Below are 16,467 nucleotides of genomic sequence, written 5' to 3' on the forward strand. Positions count from 1 at the left end.
GAAGGCAACTAATAAAGTGAAACTGTTTCAAGCTTAGTGACAAAGAGGTGTGATTAGAAGGCTAGCAAAGTACATGGGAAATTACACAGTACAATTACTACTATCTATTACTGTTTTCAGCCCTCCAGATGGAACTGCAAAAGGCTATATATAAGTGTTTTCACATTATAAGGAAGTTAGTACTCTCCAAGACCTGCATACAGACGCTGATGTATCAAACTGGAGCAGTTCTCCTTTAAGAACAGAGGAAAGCAGACCTTTTCTGGTACACACAGTCATGCAATCCTTTTATAACTTTCCTCTAATATTTGATATTTTTGTAAATTACTGGTTGAATGGGATCCTTTAAGACTCTGAAATGTATCTGAATAAAACCAGGATAAAATAAAAACCTGGTCCAACTGGTGAGGAAAGTAAACATAACTTTGTGTTAAAGAGTTGTGACCTAAAAGACTGTGTTCAGCCCTTTTGCCAGTTTGTCAGAACACTCACTATAATATTTGAATTAACTTAAATTAAGGAAACTGCACATCTTAAACACCCTGTATTACGCCTGGAGGATGGGAAAAACATAATGTACTAGTACACATTTTATGTGAAACCCCTCCCCCCGAACCTTTGTTGATGTTGAAAGACTGTGATTGCTGTCTCTGGGCAGTGTGTCAATGGTTAAAGAGAACTTGAGGAGAAGATAAATTACCCATTGTGAGAGGGCTTAAAAAGTTAATCACATCACAGTGCAACTGATGAAAGGATTTTGGGTCCATTGATAGAGCTGCAAGTCACTCAGGGCATCTTTGTTAGATAGCTTCATTACAGGAATTATAGTCAATGTTAGTGTTTAAGGTACCCGTCTAAGCAAGATGATGCCTTACAATTCTTCGGAGGCACAAACGATGCTCCATAAGGTACTGTCCACCTTCTGTCCATTCATCACCTCTTTTTCTCAACACTGCTTTGTGTTTGTTGCTCTGTCTGGCCTCCTCTACTCCGCCCATGTCTTTTCTCACCTTCTCTGTCCCTGCCACGCTGTTGCTTGTGTGGTTGTTGGTGCATCATGAAATGTGCCACCTCCACGGCTTGGCATACACACAAAGACCTCTTTACAGTCCTAGACACTAAAACTATTTACCAACTGACTCAGTATTGAGCACCTCAGTGTGACCTGCTAAAAAAACAGAAGGCCTAATCAAGCTTGAGAGTAGAGACAAGCCAGAGCGGCATGAGAGAACGTCACCGGATGATGCATTAACCCTCAGTAATCACCTACATATATAAAGTGAAACACAAAGGAGGCAGTTGTTTTTTTTTATCACATTCCCAGATTTTGTGCGCTCTGACATGCCCTCAGTGCAGTCAGCGGAAAGCACCAACCTGTCACAGCCTGTCTTTCGAACACACTTCCCAAACTCGCCTCATTCTGAAACACATTACTAAACAATGATGCACTAAGACAAAAGGCACATCACTGCTGTCCCGCTCCAGAACAACCCCGTCCCCTGGTGAGTGTGCTTCAAAATCACTGCGTGGGAAACTAGACAGTTGTACCTTAAATTATTTGTCTCATCTGCAAACCAAATTGAAGTCTGCTTTGCTTGTCCCTATCTTCCGCAACACTATAGTTCAAAGGGAAACTGGGCTTGTGCACTCAATGGGATATTAAGTCCTATTAATACCGTAGCCTGGCTTCGCTTTTGGAAAGGCTGCTTTGTTCCCATAGTCGAACTTTACTGATACCAGGGTGCCAACCAGACCCAGCGGCAGTGCCAAGGATCTGTGGTAATGTGTTGGCACTGGGCTGGTAGAGACTGAGGCGAGACAGACGGCAGACGGGTCTAGTGAAAGGAGAAGTGAGGTCAGTGCGACGGCTTTGACTGGTATGTGAAGGACAGGAGAAACGAAGTGAGTCACGGCACTCAGGGGATATGACTTGAAGTGATATTTAACTGTGGCAGAACGTTTCCACTTTGTACAGCAGCTTTTTGCTTTTTTTGAGCATGTTGAAAGTCAAACTGCGATAGCGACTTTCTCTGGGGTCCTAGAGTCACTGTCACTTGTTCACTTTGATTTTGAAAGCCTCTTCTCGCCCTTATACTCAAGGCAAAGACGATGTAATTACTATTAATTGTTCTCCCCTTTCAGGGTCATACTAATAGAGACATAATTTTGCACATATTGATTGTGAAAACTGTGGGAACAGGCTGGATGCCGAGGCTGAGAGAACAGACCTTGAGGGCAGAGAATTTAGAGATTGACTGCTGCTGATTTCCCACGACATGCAAAGGTGTGTGTGCAGCCAACATCCAACGAGAGTGATGTATTCATTTCATTTTAATTACTGAATGTTTGCAAGTTTGTCTGATGTCTCTGATGGACATCTATTGGAAGATAAAGCCTTTTATCTGGAACACGGCACAGTGCCTGCATTCATCAACCTGCTGAAAGTGAAATTTTAAAGTAAAAATCCTCCACTTTTACTCCTACTCACAAATGTAAGAATAAAACCTGTTGATTAAATTTACTTTGACTTACAATGCTGCTAAATTTTGTGTGAGTTTATTTAAGTTTTCCAATTTATATTTTTCTAAACACACATTCCACATATCGTCTGTCAAATAACACATTTGAATCCTTGGATATTACCATTTTTAAGAGGTGAAAATCATACGAAAGCAAATTTTAGTTTAGAAATTTCTGTGCATCCATTTTCTCTCGCATTTGTCATACTAGATTTTCACTAATATGTTTTTAGTATGTTTTTATCTGGTGTGCCTCTTTTTTGCAGCATTTTACACAATGTTCATATCATAGATTTTAATATCATATTATTTTGACATGCTATGTAGTTATGTATTTTATCCTATCAGAAGACAAACACAAAGTATCATTACTTAATCATATGATATATATTCTGGTATAGGATAGTAGTCACTGTATTGTGTTATTCTTTATGTACTTTGTTGACTTTCTAATCACACTGCTGTGTCACTAAACGTGCAACAATACTGCCCTATTAGTTGCCTTGTAAGCTTGACTTTTTTTTGCTTGTTTTTTGTTTTTATTTCTATTCTTATTTTTATTCAACTTTATTAAACTTGTTCATTCTTTACATATCTTCATTTATCTGTACCTATTTCAGTCCTTATACTCCGGCCACATCTGAATTTCCCTTCTCGGATTGAATAGGGATTTATCTTTTTTACGTTATTTAATCTTATGACTGTTTGTTTTCTATTCCAAATATTTCACCATCACTGATATATTTATCTACTGGAGAAAAACATGAAAACATATATGTCCGACATGTTTTAACCATGCTGTTGTCAGCATTCTCTAGTCACAGAGAAGCTCTTGTAGTAAAATTTCGGTTTTACAGTCCTCTGGGAAATAGCTAAGTCTGATGCATATGGGCCCTGACCAACTACCGCCCCTCGCTATGCTTTTGGCCACTGCTTGATATTCTCCACATTAGTGTTGTGTGTTATTACTACCTGGAAGCGGTGGAAGTCCACAGGTTTGAAGTCATTAGGGGAGCATCCACACCAGTCCACAATGTGCTTGTACTGGCACTTGCAGCCCAGTTTACGGTTCCAGTTGGTGATGCGCAAGTTGTTATCCACCATGCTCTCACAGTGGGCACTGTTCTCCAGCACCGTGTGGAAGAACGACTATTGAGAAACAAATATAAGATGGGGGAGGGTGAGCGGCGGGAGGCAGAGATGGAGACAGAGAGACAAAATTAGAAAATTGTATACCCCTTTTTTTTACACCATTCAATTCACAGAGAGGAAATAGAGTAGAGGCTGAGAATGGAGATTCACAGGAGCCCATGATAAAAATCCAATTTCCCCTCAGAGATCATTCAGTTCTCATTCAAACCTTGTATACAACTGGAAAGTCAGCCTTTACATCTTGCCTTTGCAGCAATGAAAAAAGAACAGCATATACGGTTTCTACAAGTAATATACAAAGCAGTGCTCATCCGTCAGTCAAAGGTTAGGAAACGCTTGAAGTGGTGTCTGTGTGTGTGTGTGTGTCACCTCAGCAGGTAGCAAAGTGTAGGCATAGAAGCGCTTCATGTTGGTGACCAAGTCGTCTTTGGATTTTATGACATATTCGACAAACATGCGGTTGAGGAGGAACCAGTCGGACCCGCCGTCCACCGAGATGCCTTCTGGGATTTTACGGTCACCCAGCCTCCACATGTGGGTGTCGCACTCATAAAACAGACGATCCAAACCCTGCTTGCGGATAAACCTGAAGAACACACGTGATGATATGGTCATACCACTGACCACTGCATTTAATCATACAGAACAGTGAAGGCTAAAGTGTATTTATGTGGTAGAAAAAAAACTGTGATATGATACGATAATGATACAAAAATCCAGGTAAAAATCAGACTTTGAAATGATTCTTTACGTAAAAGCATGTGCTCTGTACTTCTTGTTTTATATTTAGAGGGACACTTGCTTATAATCAGCAGCTCATATATATTTTCTCCCAATTTTTCTCTTTTCTTTCTGTAAGCAGGAGAGTTTTGGGATATGCTTGTCACGAGGTGCCCTTGTTGACTTAAAACTTCAGTGAACATTGTCCTCTTTGAGTAGGAAACACAACTTCTGAGTGCCTGTAATAAAGTCAGGGTGTAAATCTGCATGTGCTCCTTCCAAAAGAAATCTGGGTATCGTCTTGGTGAGAATTAGATAAAGAGCAGAACAACTCAACTGCTAAATCAGCAGACTAAAGAGATTCATTGTTAACAATGATCATTATTAGCTTAATATTACAATATTTGTATATAGCTTTATAGCAGAATTGATCTCCTGTCCGTGTCATCCGCGACTTGACAAATGTGTCATTCACACTTCGTGACTACACACTTTTATCAGCAACAACAAGAGTGACACCCTGCATACATAATGGATGGTGTTACTCCTATCGCTGTCAGATGGAGGGAGTCAAATTCAGGTCAACCAGGTCAGATTGTTCTTTCTGTTCTCTCCTCAGTGACAAAGACTGTTGGGCTACGGACCTTGTGCCTCACAGGAACATGCACATGTACATACACAGACGACGTTTCAGAAACAGCACTCGTGCATTGTGTCGCTTTGGTCCATCCATCCACACAAATGGATAGACTGCAGTGGTTAATTACTGACATATTTATTGTTGTTAATATGGAATGAAATCAGGAACAAACCTGCTGCACTCTCATCAAACAGCACTGAATAAAATTCTGTGACTGCAAACACAAAAAGGTACTGCTGAGTCATGCTGACTCATCCTCGCCGGCCAGTTTTTTTTTTCTTTTTTTTCATGTGTTCTGGGTTTTTTGTGCTTTTGCCTGTGGCGTTGGGTGATGACTGGTTTGTCACCGGGGTGTGATGGGGCAGAAAGTAGAGGGTGGCAGGGTGGTGGCAGCAGAGAAGGGCAGCGAACTCAGTAGCTCACCCCGCCAAGAAGGTTAATTAATGAAGCCACAGATGGGAGCTAATTGTATTATGATTCAGTGGCCATGGCGTGCTGGCAGGAGTGTACTATGTGTGTGTGTTTGTGTGTGTGTGCGCATAGGTGCTGCTGTGTGTGAGTAACAGAGACAAACACAGAGTGGAGGCCAGTTGGGGAGAGGGGGTAAGTGTTGTAGGTAGGTTAAAATCAAGTCTGAAAAATTGCATCTCACCTGGCATTGTCCCTGCCGTGTGACTTGATGAAGTTCATGTCTCTGTACTTGGACAGGAAGGCCACCAACTGGTTATTGGTCCTGAAATGGAAGAAAATGACTTACTTTTGACTGGGAAACATATGGTGAAACCTAGCTGGATGTGGAATGTTGATTTTGCAGTACAGCACATGTTGTGGAAAATTAACTTTCTATTGGTCGTTACTAAAATAAGTTCCTTAAAGAGACAGTGAAACAAAAATACGGTTTTCTATCTCTGATCCTCTGTTCCTAATTATTTGATTTTACCTTATTTGAAAAGAAATAAATCTACCAGAGGCCTGGGAGTTTGAGGGTGAGGGTTAAACATCCAAGTGAAGCACTGACACGCAAAATCACTGACAAGCAAAAGTCAGTTGAAGTCAGTTTAGTGATCAATTGAAGACCTCGGCTGAACTTGTGTGTCAGTCCCTTAGTTCCTTCAAGCCCTTAAAACTATTTAGGATCATACAAAAGATTGTATTTTCCATGATTTTGATGAATGACTTCATGCTGCTCTTACATTGTAGAGCAGTCTGCTTCCTTATATACAGGCCAGACAGGCTAAAAGCATTGCTCTGCAGGCTATGCCCCAGTCAATGGCTCTAACATTTCATTTGTGGTGGAGCCTTTTCATGATGGTTTGGCATGTCTTTCTAAAAGAGCAGCGAGGCACTGGTAAAAAGCTCAAGGATCAGTGAGGGGAGGGACAAGTGCATATTAATGTCATTTTCTCTTGAGGGAGCAATTTCACAGCCTGGGGGGCTTATCTTAGGAGGTCCTGAGCCATAAAGCCTAACTGATGATGTGCTGCACAGACACACACACACTTCTGTGTATCTGCTTCCTACACACACACACGCACAGATGCTGCGTATCTGTCAAGTATGCGCATTGACAATGCAATATACATGCACAGAGGCATACAGATACGCACACACACACATACACAGAGCGAGGGGAATTCATGTCAAACTCCAGATTTGCCACCTGAGTGGTCACCCCGTCCACTGGGTCTAGTTTGCTTACTGTCAGCCCTGTGGCTGCTCTTTCTCACAGTGGTATTCGCACGCACACACTACATTAACACACACACACACACACACACACACACACAAGCAATGCTGTGAGTTTCAACCACACCTGATAACTACAAAATGTGCACCTCTTCAATATCAGAACCAATTAAACTTTGTCATTATGCCACTGTTTCACTCCTGTTTCACATCTTTCTGTTAAATTAATAAAGTGCCTTTTTATAACAAGGACTTTAAACATACCATTCCTGAAGGGAATAGTTGAATTCCTGTGGCCAATAGGTTATGAAACCACTGCTAACAACATTAACAACAGATGAGACTCAGACCATACACTCATCATATTTGTTCTAGAAAAACTCAGAAAAAGTTAATTCAACAATCTTGCTAGTTTTTCAGCAAGGTTTTTTTTTTTTCCATTTTTAGAATTACATCTTCATTCAACTGAGTTGGTTTAGCTCTAATGGGTTATTAGGGTTTTCTTCCATAAATGTCACCTATCACTTATAGAACAAAGCTAAAATATGACATACGACACTGTCCTGACAGAGATGACAAAGTGAAAGAGATTAAAAGAAATGATGCCTGCAGCCAGACTGCTCAGACTGCTTAAAAGCTGCTGTAAAGTTCATGAAAGAGGCTTTAAAGAAAGAAAGGGGTAAGAGCAAGGAGGGTAGATAAAAGCTGGGAAAGAGGGGTACTTTGACAAAGCAAGCGTGTAACTCATCCTCTGGCTTCTCTGGACACACACACACACTCACGCACACACACTCACACAGTGTATGTCCCTCTGGACACACAGCCCCTCTGCTGGTGTCGGGGGCTCTGGGTTTGCCTTTGAGAGCCATCCATGCGGCAGGACAGACATTATCAGGGAATTAGAGGGGAAATAATGCCTGTCTCCAGTCCCACTGATAACAACAGCAGTAGTCAGGGCAGCGTGGGGCAGGGGAGTCCCCACCCTATTCTGTCTGCTACTGTGCATTATGGTCACAGCGGAAAAATGAGTGTCACTTGGAAAATCTGTGCTCCAAAATACTAAAAGCTAAAACTTGATGAAGATAAAGAAAAAAAAGTTCACAATATGTACATAAATGTATGTTGTTCAATACAATGTAATAATGTGTTATGGTTTCAAATTAGTTAATGGACAGATGAAGAGTAAGGGTAAGAGTAAGTAAGAAGAGTAAGGGTGGAGTTATGTCTGAAAATATATTTCTTTGGCTCAGGCTCCCTTCTCACCTTCCGCATACCTGGTCAATCAAGCTGAGAACTAGGTGTGAATGTCACATTGTCGATTTTTCGAATGCAATGGAAATGCAAAGGTGAGGGGACAAGGGGATTTCCAAAGCTATTTGATCATCTGACAGGCAGTCCTGATGAAGCACACTATCAGCTTAACATGGTTCTATTTGTAGTCTGACAAAAGTGAGACATCTGCTTATTATAACATGTTTTGTTTGTGCTGGATAGTCTAATAGTAAGTCTATAATGATAATGTAGTGTAAGGTGTTTGTTTTTGAGGCAGAAAGTCTCCCAAAAGAAATCAGTTGAATGCATTTCAGTTTCTTGCTTCAGCACACTTGAGTAGCAACAATGCTCCCTATCACAAGGGCTTGAATCCAGGACTGCCACATTAAAAGGACCATATCTGAGAGTTTAACATAGTAAATAAGTAGCGCATACACCTACAGCCTAGTCAAATCCATGCTGTAGTTACAAATGCACTTGCTAAACAATTTACATATTTCCATGTTGCACATATCCAAAACATGCAGCTCTCCCCTTGCTTCCCTACACCTAACTGCTTATTCTTGCTCTCTCACCTGTCCCTGTCATTTCTTCTTCTTGGTTCCCCCTTTTGCTCCATCAATCATTTCGTTTCCCAACAGATGGGGCTTAAAACCTCCACTGTCAGCCCTTTTCTCAACAACATCACCCTCATGCAAATGAGGAGGCACAAGAAGGGACGAAAACAGTGTCTCGGAGTGCACGCTCACAAATACCTTTAACCGTGCAGCGACAGACAGACAGACAGACAGGCATACAGACAGGATAAACACAGACACATGTACGCAGGCAGGTGCTGAGACACACAGCTATGCAGACGGCATGACATAAACTCAGATGTGCACACAGACACCCGCACAGGCTGTCAGCGGTGTTCATTGATATGGTGAAAAAAAATAAACTGAATTTGTCTGTGAACAAAATCCACTTTTGCCCCTGCATCTTGGCTCCAGCTGTGGAATCATCAGATCCAGGTTCCTGTTACCCAGTGGCCATTACAGCTTGTCTAAATTCAGCGGGTGGACATCTGGCTGCGCAGAAGAGATAACTCTCTCCTTAATAGGAGGATTTTAATTGGCTGTTGCAGAGCTACATCAAAAACCCAGCAGACCCTGAACTCCCAGAAGGACTATAAACTGACTTTAAAAAAGGAGACATGACACAAAATTTTTAACTTCAGTAGGCTATTTCCATGACTTCATGTCCAGTTAATTTAGACCTTGTGGGTTTAATTACCTTAAACACCTTCTCAAAAGGGATGTTTTCAAGTGGAGAGATGACTTTTGGACCATACAGTACACAAAAGGCCTGGCAAGTCAATAGGTATTGACCCTACACAATTAAATTGTAATCAGTTCAGCATGTAACCTGTTCAGTGAAGTGCAAGCAAGGAAGCATGGAGTTGGAAGAGAAGGTGTTAACGAATTGCGTTTGAGAAAAGCAGAGGCTCTACTTTATTGATCTGTTTGGTTTGGAGTGACTCTTTATTTAAAGCTCACAGTTAACCACAACAGCTCAGGTCAGTGTGTATTGGATTTCTTCCTTATTGGCTGAAAGCCATCTACTATTGTTTATGCCCTGGTGACTGCTTTTGTCACTTACATTGCCCTGACACCTGACTTCATTTCCTCACCAGACAATTCATTACCAGACAGCCTTCCCCTCAAACCTCTCCCACTATCCTTTACTGAACTCTCCTTGCTGTGAGATTAATTTTTGCTACCTGATGGGGTAGTCGGCAGCACTGAGGTTGATGAAGAAATCCCAGCTCCAGTCCCTCATGGCCAGTAGGTCAGACATACTGCGAAGATACATGGTCAGCAGGCTGGCACCACCCCAGATGGTGGCCATGCGCCAGGGTGTTACCCTCACATTCGGATACTGTGCAGCCAGAGCCTGCACCTGCCTGTGCAGGTAGTTAGAGCGCTGAACAAAGGAAATAATCACACTCATTAATATTGTGTCTTATATCAAGAGATAAAATTTAACAAGGAAATGCTATAAAAAAGTAACTTTTAATATGTACCAAGCTTCCACTGAAAAAACTATGGACTGGACTAGAAGCTTGCGTTATAAGTGCATCATGTTCATAGGCTCAGTCTCAGGCTCACCTGATCGACGTGTATGTAGTAGTAGTGCGAGATGTGGTAGATGGCTTTGAAGAGGCGTTGAAACTGGCGAGAAGCTCGTCCGTGAACCACCAGGACAAATGCTATTCTGACTGGTTTTGATGGAAAGCTCTCAGCAGAGTCTTCATCCCACTGGACATTAGCATTGGCTTTACCTGTGAGGTACAAAGACAGCATGTATAGTCATGAAATCATACTAGTAAATACAAATCTTGTATTAGCAGCATTTAATTCACACAACATTGCATGGATTCTTTATCAGTGATATAATCAGGGATTGTTTGCTTGTTTGATTACCAAATCAAATCTGTTATGCTGCACAATTGGTTCTATTAGTCACTATATAATGGGGAGCACATAAAAATATCCTCGAGGGACCAAGAAAGCAAATGGAAAGCATAATGAATATAGTTATTAATGATAATTAAATATTATTCTTTTATTAAACAATAAAGAGAAGTAACTAAACAAGAAGGTTGCTAGGCAACACGGTAAGTAGCAGTTGAAGTGGTATGATTAGCATATTCATAATAATAAACTGCAACGTCAAAAGTGAACATTCAGTGGGTATTTTATATTGTCTCTAAATGTGACAAAGCTTGAACTGAGTTTTACTTCTACTGCCAAGAAGATGCTCTCTTGAAGATATACATTAACACAATAAAACAGCCGCAATGTCTTGGAAAACACTGAATGTAACAGAGGTAGTTGTCGGACATGGGTAACTTTACTTTGCTCCCTGCTATTTCAGTTAAATACATCGGATGTTCTCAGGGAGAAGGATTATCCACAGGGAAAGAGCCAGAACTATAATTTCTATTACACTGTATACAACTGAGATGTTCATATGTAAATGAATAACTAAGAATATAAAAGCCATACAACTACTCCAGCCCTTCTGTGGAACACAAGAAAAAAAACATAACCAAGAAAACACGCCTCAGTCATCCATTTTCTTGTGTGATTGAATTGGAACTATGACAGTTTCAACAAGACACTACACACACTGTAACTACTACTCTCATTCAGACAGGAATCCTATAAGTGATTTCTCTGGGGCTTTCAGGGTGGAGCACGGTTTGACAATGTGCCATCGCTCCTCTTGGGCAAAACTCCCAGAAGATGCCTTGGATTTCACAGAAATGACAACAATAAGCATGCAGAGAAAACATCGCCCTGGTCGGGGCCTGCCAAGCTACTATCAAATTAAGCAATTTCCCCAATCTCTGGAGAGCCATTGGTAGCTCCATTGTGTGGTTTTGTACCACCCTTAAAAGCTCCAAAACAAACACTTACACTTCAAACCCGAAAAAAACCTTCCTCGAAGCTGTTCTGCACCATCAAGTCCCCCGACATTATCCCAAACATTATTTGTCTTTAAATCTTCAGTTCTTACAGCATATGTGCACATACAGCTTATGAGACATATTTGTTCACAGAATGTGCCTTAAGCAGATTAATGACTATAATTTGGGACTTCAGTTCCCAAGAGCCTGTTTGTGCTGAAGAAGTAGAGGAAGCTGAGGGAATACTGTGGGGGCTGTTACCCTGAGGTTATGTTTCCTCAAAAATGCCCCTCCCGACTCCTCTCCCTGTCTGGTCCTATGGTCCTGTAATTACTCAAAATTTAAGAGCAAGCGTCTGACATATCTTCTCTTTAGGAGCTGACAGGGGTGGGCTAAGAAGGCCTGGTTCCTCCCATTCATCTAATCTTATTCATTCAAATGTAAGGGCAGGTGTTCAACATGGCTTGTCTACAGTTTGACCACAAGGCCGGGGTTAATGACATGCTCCCTTGCTTCCAATTGGCCCCAGTTGGCTGTGGCTTCTGTCTGTCACTCATACTTATTTCTCACTTGTCTCTCTGCATGTGAGTGTGTGTGTGACAGCTGAGGGGGGCAATCTGCTGTGGGCCGTATCAGCTTGAACGGTAATTGGTGGCCAGCTAAGAAGGTTCACTGGCTTGCTTTGCACATGGATAATTGGCCAGTCGCTTCACAAAGCACTTTGAGTGTGTGCTATGCTAGCTAGCCGATCTAATGAGCACTGCTCTGTGTGAAAAGGAGAGAGAGAACTCAAAATTTACTGTCAGTTTTGTAGAGCATGTGTGTTTATTTGCAGAAGAGCTTCATGTGCAGCATTTTCAAATCAGGCCCTGCACCCAAAAGGAGTGCAGACCTTTTCTGAAAAAAAAAAAAAAAAAAAAAAAAGACAACAGAGGCCTTCCTTTCGAACTTATCACTCTTCATCATGCTTCCCATCGCCATCAATCTTTTAAACTGCCTCTCCCTCATCTGCTATCACCCTATTCTCTTCCTTCATTATCATCTTGTGTAACTTCAAGCTCTTACCCACCCTCCATCTTTAACTGCTCATGTGAGAGGTTAGAAAAGGAACTGAGCTATACCCAGAAACACTTGTGTCAAATTGCTTTTGATGATGTATTGTGGTTGGCACCTGTTTTTTGAAACCATCAACAAAGTCAGATTTGCAGACATACAAATGATATGGGTTTGATTTTTAAGAATTCTACAACAAAATTTATTTTCTTTCTTTCTACAACTGATTTTGGGTCAGTTGGAGGCAGAGCAAACACAACACTGCACACACCACTTACATATTATCAACTTTTATGGCGATATAGGGAACTTGTTAGGAAATAGTTTACACATCCAGCAGACACAAAGCATCAAAAGCATTAATTTGAAGCTGACTAAAACCAGTATGTTGAACAAACTAGCGTGTTGCTATAATTAGCAGGATGCTGCTCAATGCAACATTTAACAGCAAAAATGTAAGATGCTAGTCAACAACAGCTGTGTGAAATTTATGGGTCTTTATATGCTGATTGGTCCAAGTTTACCAGCAGTTCCCAACTCTGTCTGCTGTTTAGTTTTAGGCAGCTAGCATATCAGAGCTGAAGAAAGAAAGCTCTCTGCTGCAACTGGAAAACAATGCAAAAAAAATAATGACGGGGTGTGAGTGAACCAAAACAGCTAAGCTGAGGGCCAGAAAACATAGACAATGACATGGTCATCATATCATATCATTATTAGCCAGGTCAGCATATGGGAGGGAGAGAAGTTCCCTCTGTATTCAATGATGCTAATACCAGAGCTAACACAATTGCTAATCTAGCCAAGGCCTCAAGGACAGACTACCGATCAAATCAAATTGGACAATTTTCTGCTAACAAGGTTAGGACTTGAATTAGGATGGGGAACAGAGGAAGGAAAAGAAAGAAAGAGAGAGAGAGAGAGGGGAGAGAGAGAGGAGAGAGATAATGCATTGGCAGGCAGTAGGCAGGCAGAGAGTAAGAAAGAAAAGTGATTTAATTTAGCTGTCGTGTTGTTACAGCCCAGCCACCAGGGGAAAGCCCTTTTCAATTTCTTTGTCTCCTTTGATCAAACTGTCAGTTTGAGTGGGATGGTGAGTTGTTGTGTGAGATGACAGGAGCTTAGGTGCAGACAAACGACACTTCTCCTCTCGGGAAGGGGAATGCACAAAAGTTGCTAAGTCACAGTGCCTTCTTGAGTTCCAATAATATGAGCGAGGGCTGGGAAGGTGTCTGATGTATAATAGCTTTCTCTCCTCCCCTTCTGTCAATTCTGTGTTCAGTCCATTCACGTGAGTGTAAATGAATGTGTGTCTATGTGCTGTTCACTTAAACACAGTTGCTGATGCATACTGCTCAACAATGGTTTCAGCCGCAGCAGATTTACAGAAGCCACAACCACAGTACAGATGCCCATAAATTCTTAGACAAAAGGGCCCTGTCTATGTGTGAGCGTCTGTTTAAAAAAAAAGAAATGAGAACCTGTGTTCTATGGCCAGCTTAACAAAACATATGAAAATTGCAAACCAATTTGGAGAGAATCTAAGCAGCATCCCCATTTTGACCAACAATTTACTTCATCAATCACACATCAGCAAAAAAACACATTTCTTGCTTTGACAGAAATTGCAGTTACAAGAACAGGAAATATTTTAGCATGTACTAAGCTTTGAGGATATTACTTTTCTTATTGTTCTGTATGCTTGCTCGAAAAACATAAATGTCAAGCAGAGCTGGTGCCGGCCCACATGTCCTGGAAGATTTCAGTGTTCAAGAGAAATTCTGATCAAATACTATCTGTGTTTAAAAACAATCCACGACTGCTGACACAATGCATCATTATTGGATGTCGTAGGAGTAAGACTCAACAATCAACCCAAAAACTTTTCTTTAAGATATATTACAGAATCATTTGTGTTTATTTTCCCCAAACAACCAATAATAACAATACCTTACCTTACTGTACATTGGCCGTAAAAGAAGAAAGCAACCAAACTAAGTGAAGTTTTCTGTGGATAGTGATGTGCAAATGATTTTGTTAATAACCACACCCACCCAAACTGTTATCAAAGTCTATGGGCAAAACCTAACCCACAAAAATATGTACTTGGCACAGTTGTCAGGACTGGGGAACAATACAACGACACAGAGAAGCGTTGCAGCTTGTTGATTGTTCCTTATTTAGTCATCAAAATAAGATAAGAGAGAAATACTCAAGATTTGATAACAGCTTTCTTGGGCTTTAAAGTGGTGTTATTTGTCATAACACAACCATTTGGAACTCAACAATCAGATGTTGTCACACTGGGAAGCTTGACACAGGTTGACCCTTTCAGTGAGACAATTTTGTGCAGAATACAAAGTGAATAACTGAATAACATAACCATTTGTACTAACTAAAATCAAATAACCAACCAAACAAATTACAATGATTGATTACTCACCCTCAAGGGGGCAGTAGCGAGTGACCTTCTCAGGCATTAACTGCCCTCCCTTGTGTCTGCAGTACACTTCAGCGATCTGTTGCCGGCACTCCTTGCTCTTAGCCCTGGATAGAGCTGAAATGGCTTCCTTCCCACTGATCTCACACTTGGGTGGCTGGTCGTAGGTCACCTCCAGCGGCGCTACAGTCGCCTGCCTCCTGTGAGGGTGCTGATGTCTGTGCTGGGACTGGGTCTGTGAGGCACGGTAGGGTTGCCGCGACACTCCTGCGATACCCTGACCACCCGGGTAGGAGGCATTATTGCCAACCACCAGCGGTTGGTGGCCTACTGGCAGCACTTCGTTTGAACTGCGGCCCAGACTCGGGGAATTGTCCCGCCAGGCCTGCTGCTGGGCGTGGGCCTTCTCCCGCAGATGCTCCTGCTGCTGCTTGCTGCTGCTGGCCCCTACAGACTGCCGGTGTGGCTGTGAGCGGGCGCCAAAATTACTATTGTCTATGTTCTCAAAGTCTTTTGGCACAGAGTTCTCGTTGTTGCTGTCGACTCTACTTTTTTCCTTCGGGCGGTGGGAGTAATATCCATCCTGGGTGAAGAGAGAGGGAACAAAGGGAAAAAGACAAGGGAAGTGTTGGGTAAATGATGGGAAGTAAAGAGGAGGAGGGGGGACATAAGAAAAACAAGATCAGAACTGAGCGAGTGCGGCGCATATCAAATGTCAGATTAACAATCAATGTAGTATGTACGAGTGGGCAGCGCTGCAATGAACCGTGAGGCATGAAATGAAGTAGCAAGGTATTGAGTGTGAGAACTACGAGGTGCAACCTAACTGGAGGTGATGCAGGGCTGAGAGCTTTGCCACTCTACGCCGTCATCATCAGATTAGCCCTGGTTTCAATTAAATTCTCCTTCAAATGGGCCCAGCACTCCGTAAACAGATTACCAAGAAAGGACAAAGGGCCAGAATATGACTGTGAGATTGTGTGGGTGTTTGTGTTTATGTGTGTGTGCTTGCATGTGTGCAATTTCTTTTTCAGTCAAGCCACATGATCATGTGACGAAATTGTAGTGGTGTGGCGTGTGACTGGAAAGGCTGCAGCACTGTTCGTCTGCATATGCGAGATAGAGTGTGAGCGTATATTGTGTGTTTGTGTGTGTGTGTGTGTGTGTGTGTGTGTGAGAGAGAGAGAGAGAGAGAGAACGTCTGAATGTACAATTACCCTATCTTTTCAGCAGAATAGGCTGAAAGCGAAGGAGCGGCACAGAGGAAAAAGGGTAATGAGTGAAAGTGGGGAGTGTAAGGCAAAGGAGCGCTGACACGAGGCATGAGTTCTGCTCCCAAGAAGCACTGGCTTGTTCAAGTGAAATGTGCTGCGATGCATCAAATGGAAAACTAAGAAAGCTGTCCGGCTGCCGCACCACTGTTGCACACCTTGCTAGACACACAAGAGAAGAGGTGGAGGGCAAAAAGTGAGAGGGAACAGAACAACAAAAGGCTGGCGAGGAAAGATAGAGCTCATAACTACATGGATTCCTG

General features: G+C 42.0%; 1 protein-coding gene across 1 annotated transcript in view; it reads right to left on the reverse strand.

The window, feature by feature from the left end:
- Positions 1-16,467, reverse strand: part of xylt1 (xylosyltransferase I) — a 70,016-nt gene that overhangs the window by 18,268 nt on the left and 35,281 nt on the right. The window contains exons 2-7 of the mRNA XM_046404854.1: positions 14,937-15,516; positions 10,140-10,312; positions 9,752-9,954; positions 5,684-5,764; positions 4,041-4,257; positions 3,492-3,668 (exon numbers count right to left, since the gene is read on the reverse strand). Coding sequence (XP_046260810.1) covers positions 3,492-3,668; positions 4,041-4,257; positions 5,684-5,764; positions 9,752-9,954; positions 10,140-10,312; positions 14,937-15,516 — 1,431 coding nt within the window. The remainder of the gene's footprint in view (positions 1-3,491; positions 3,669-4,040; positions 4,258-5,683; positions 5,765-9,751; positions 9,955-10,139; positions 10,313-14,936; positions 15,517-16,467) is intronic.

Source organism: Scatophagus argus, chromosome 2 (genome assembly GCF_020382885.2).
Source record: "Scatophagus argus isolate fScaArg1 chromosome 2, fScaArg1.pri, whole genome shotgun sequence".
Lineage (NCBI taxonomy): Eukaryota > Metazoa > Chordata > Actinopteri > Scatophagidae > Scatophagus > Scatophagus argus.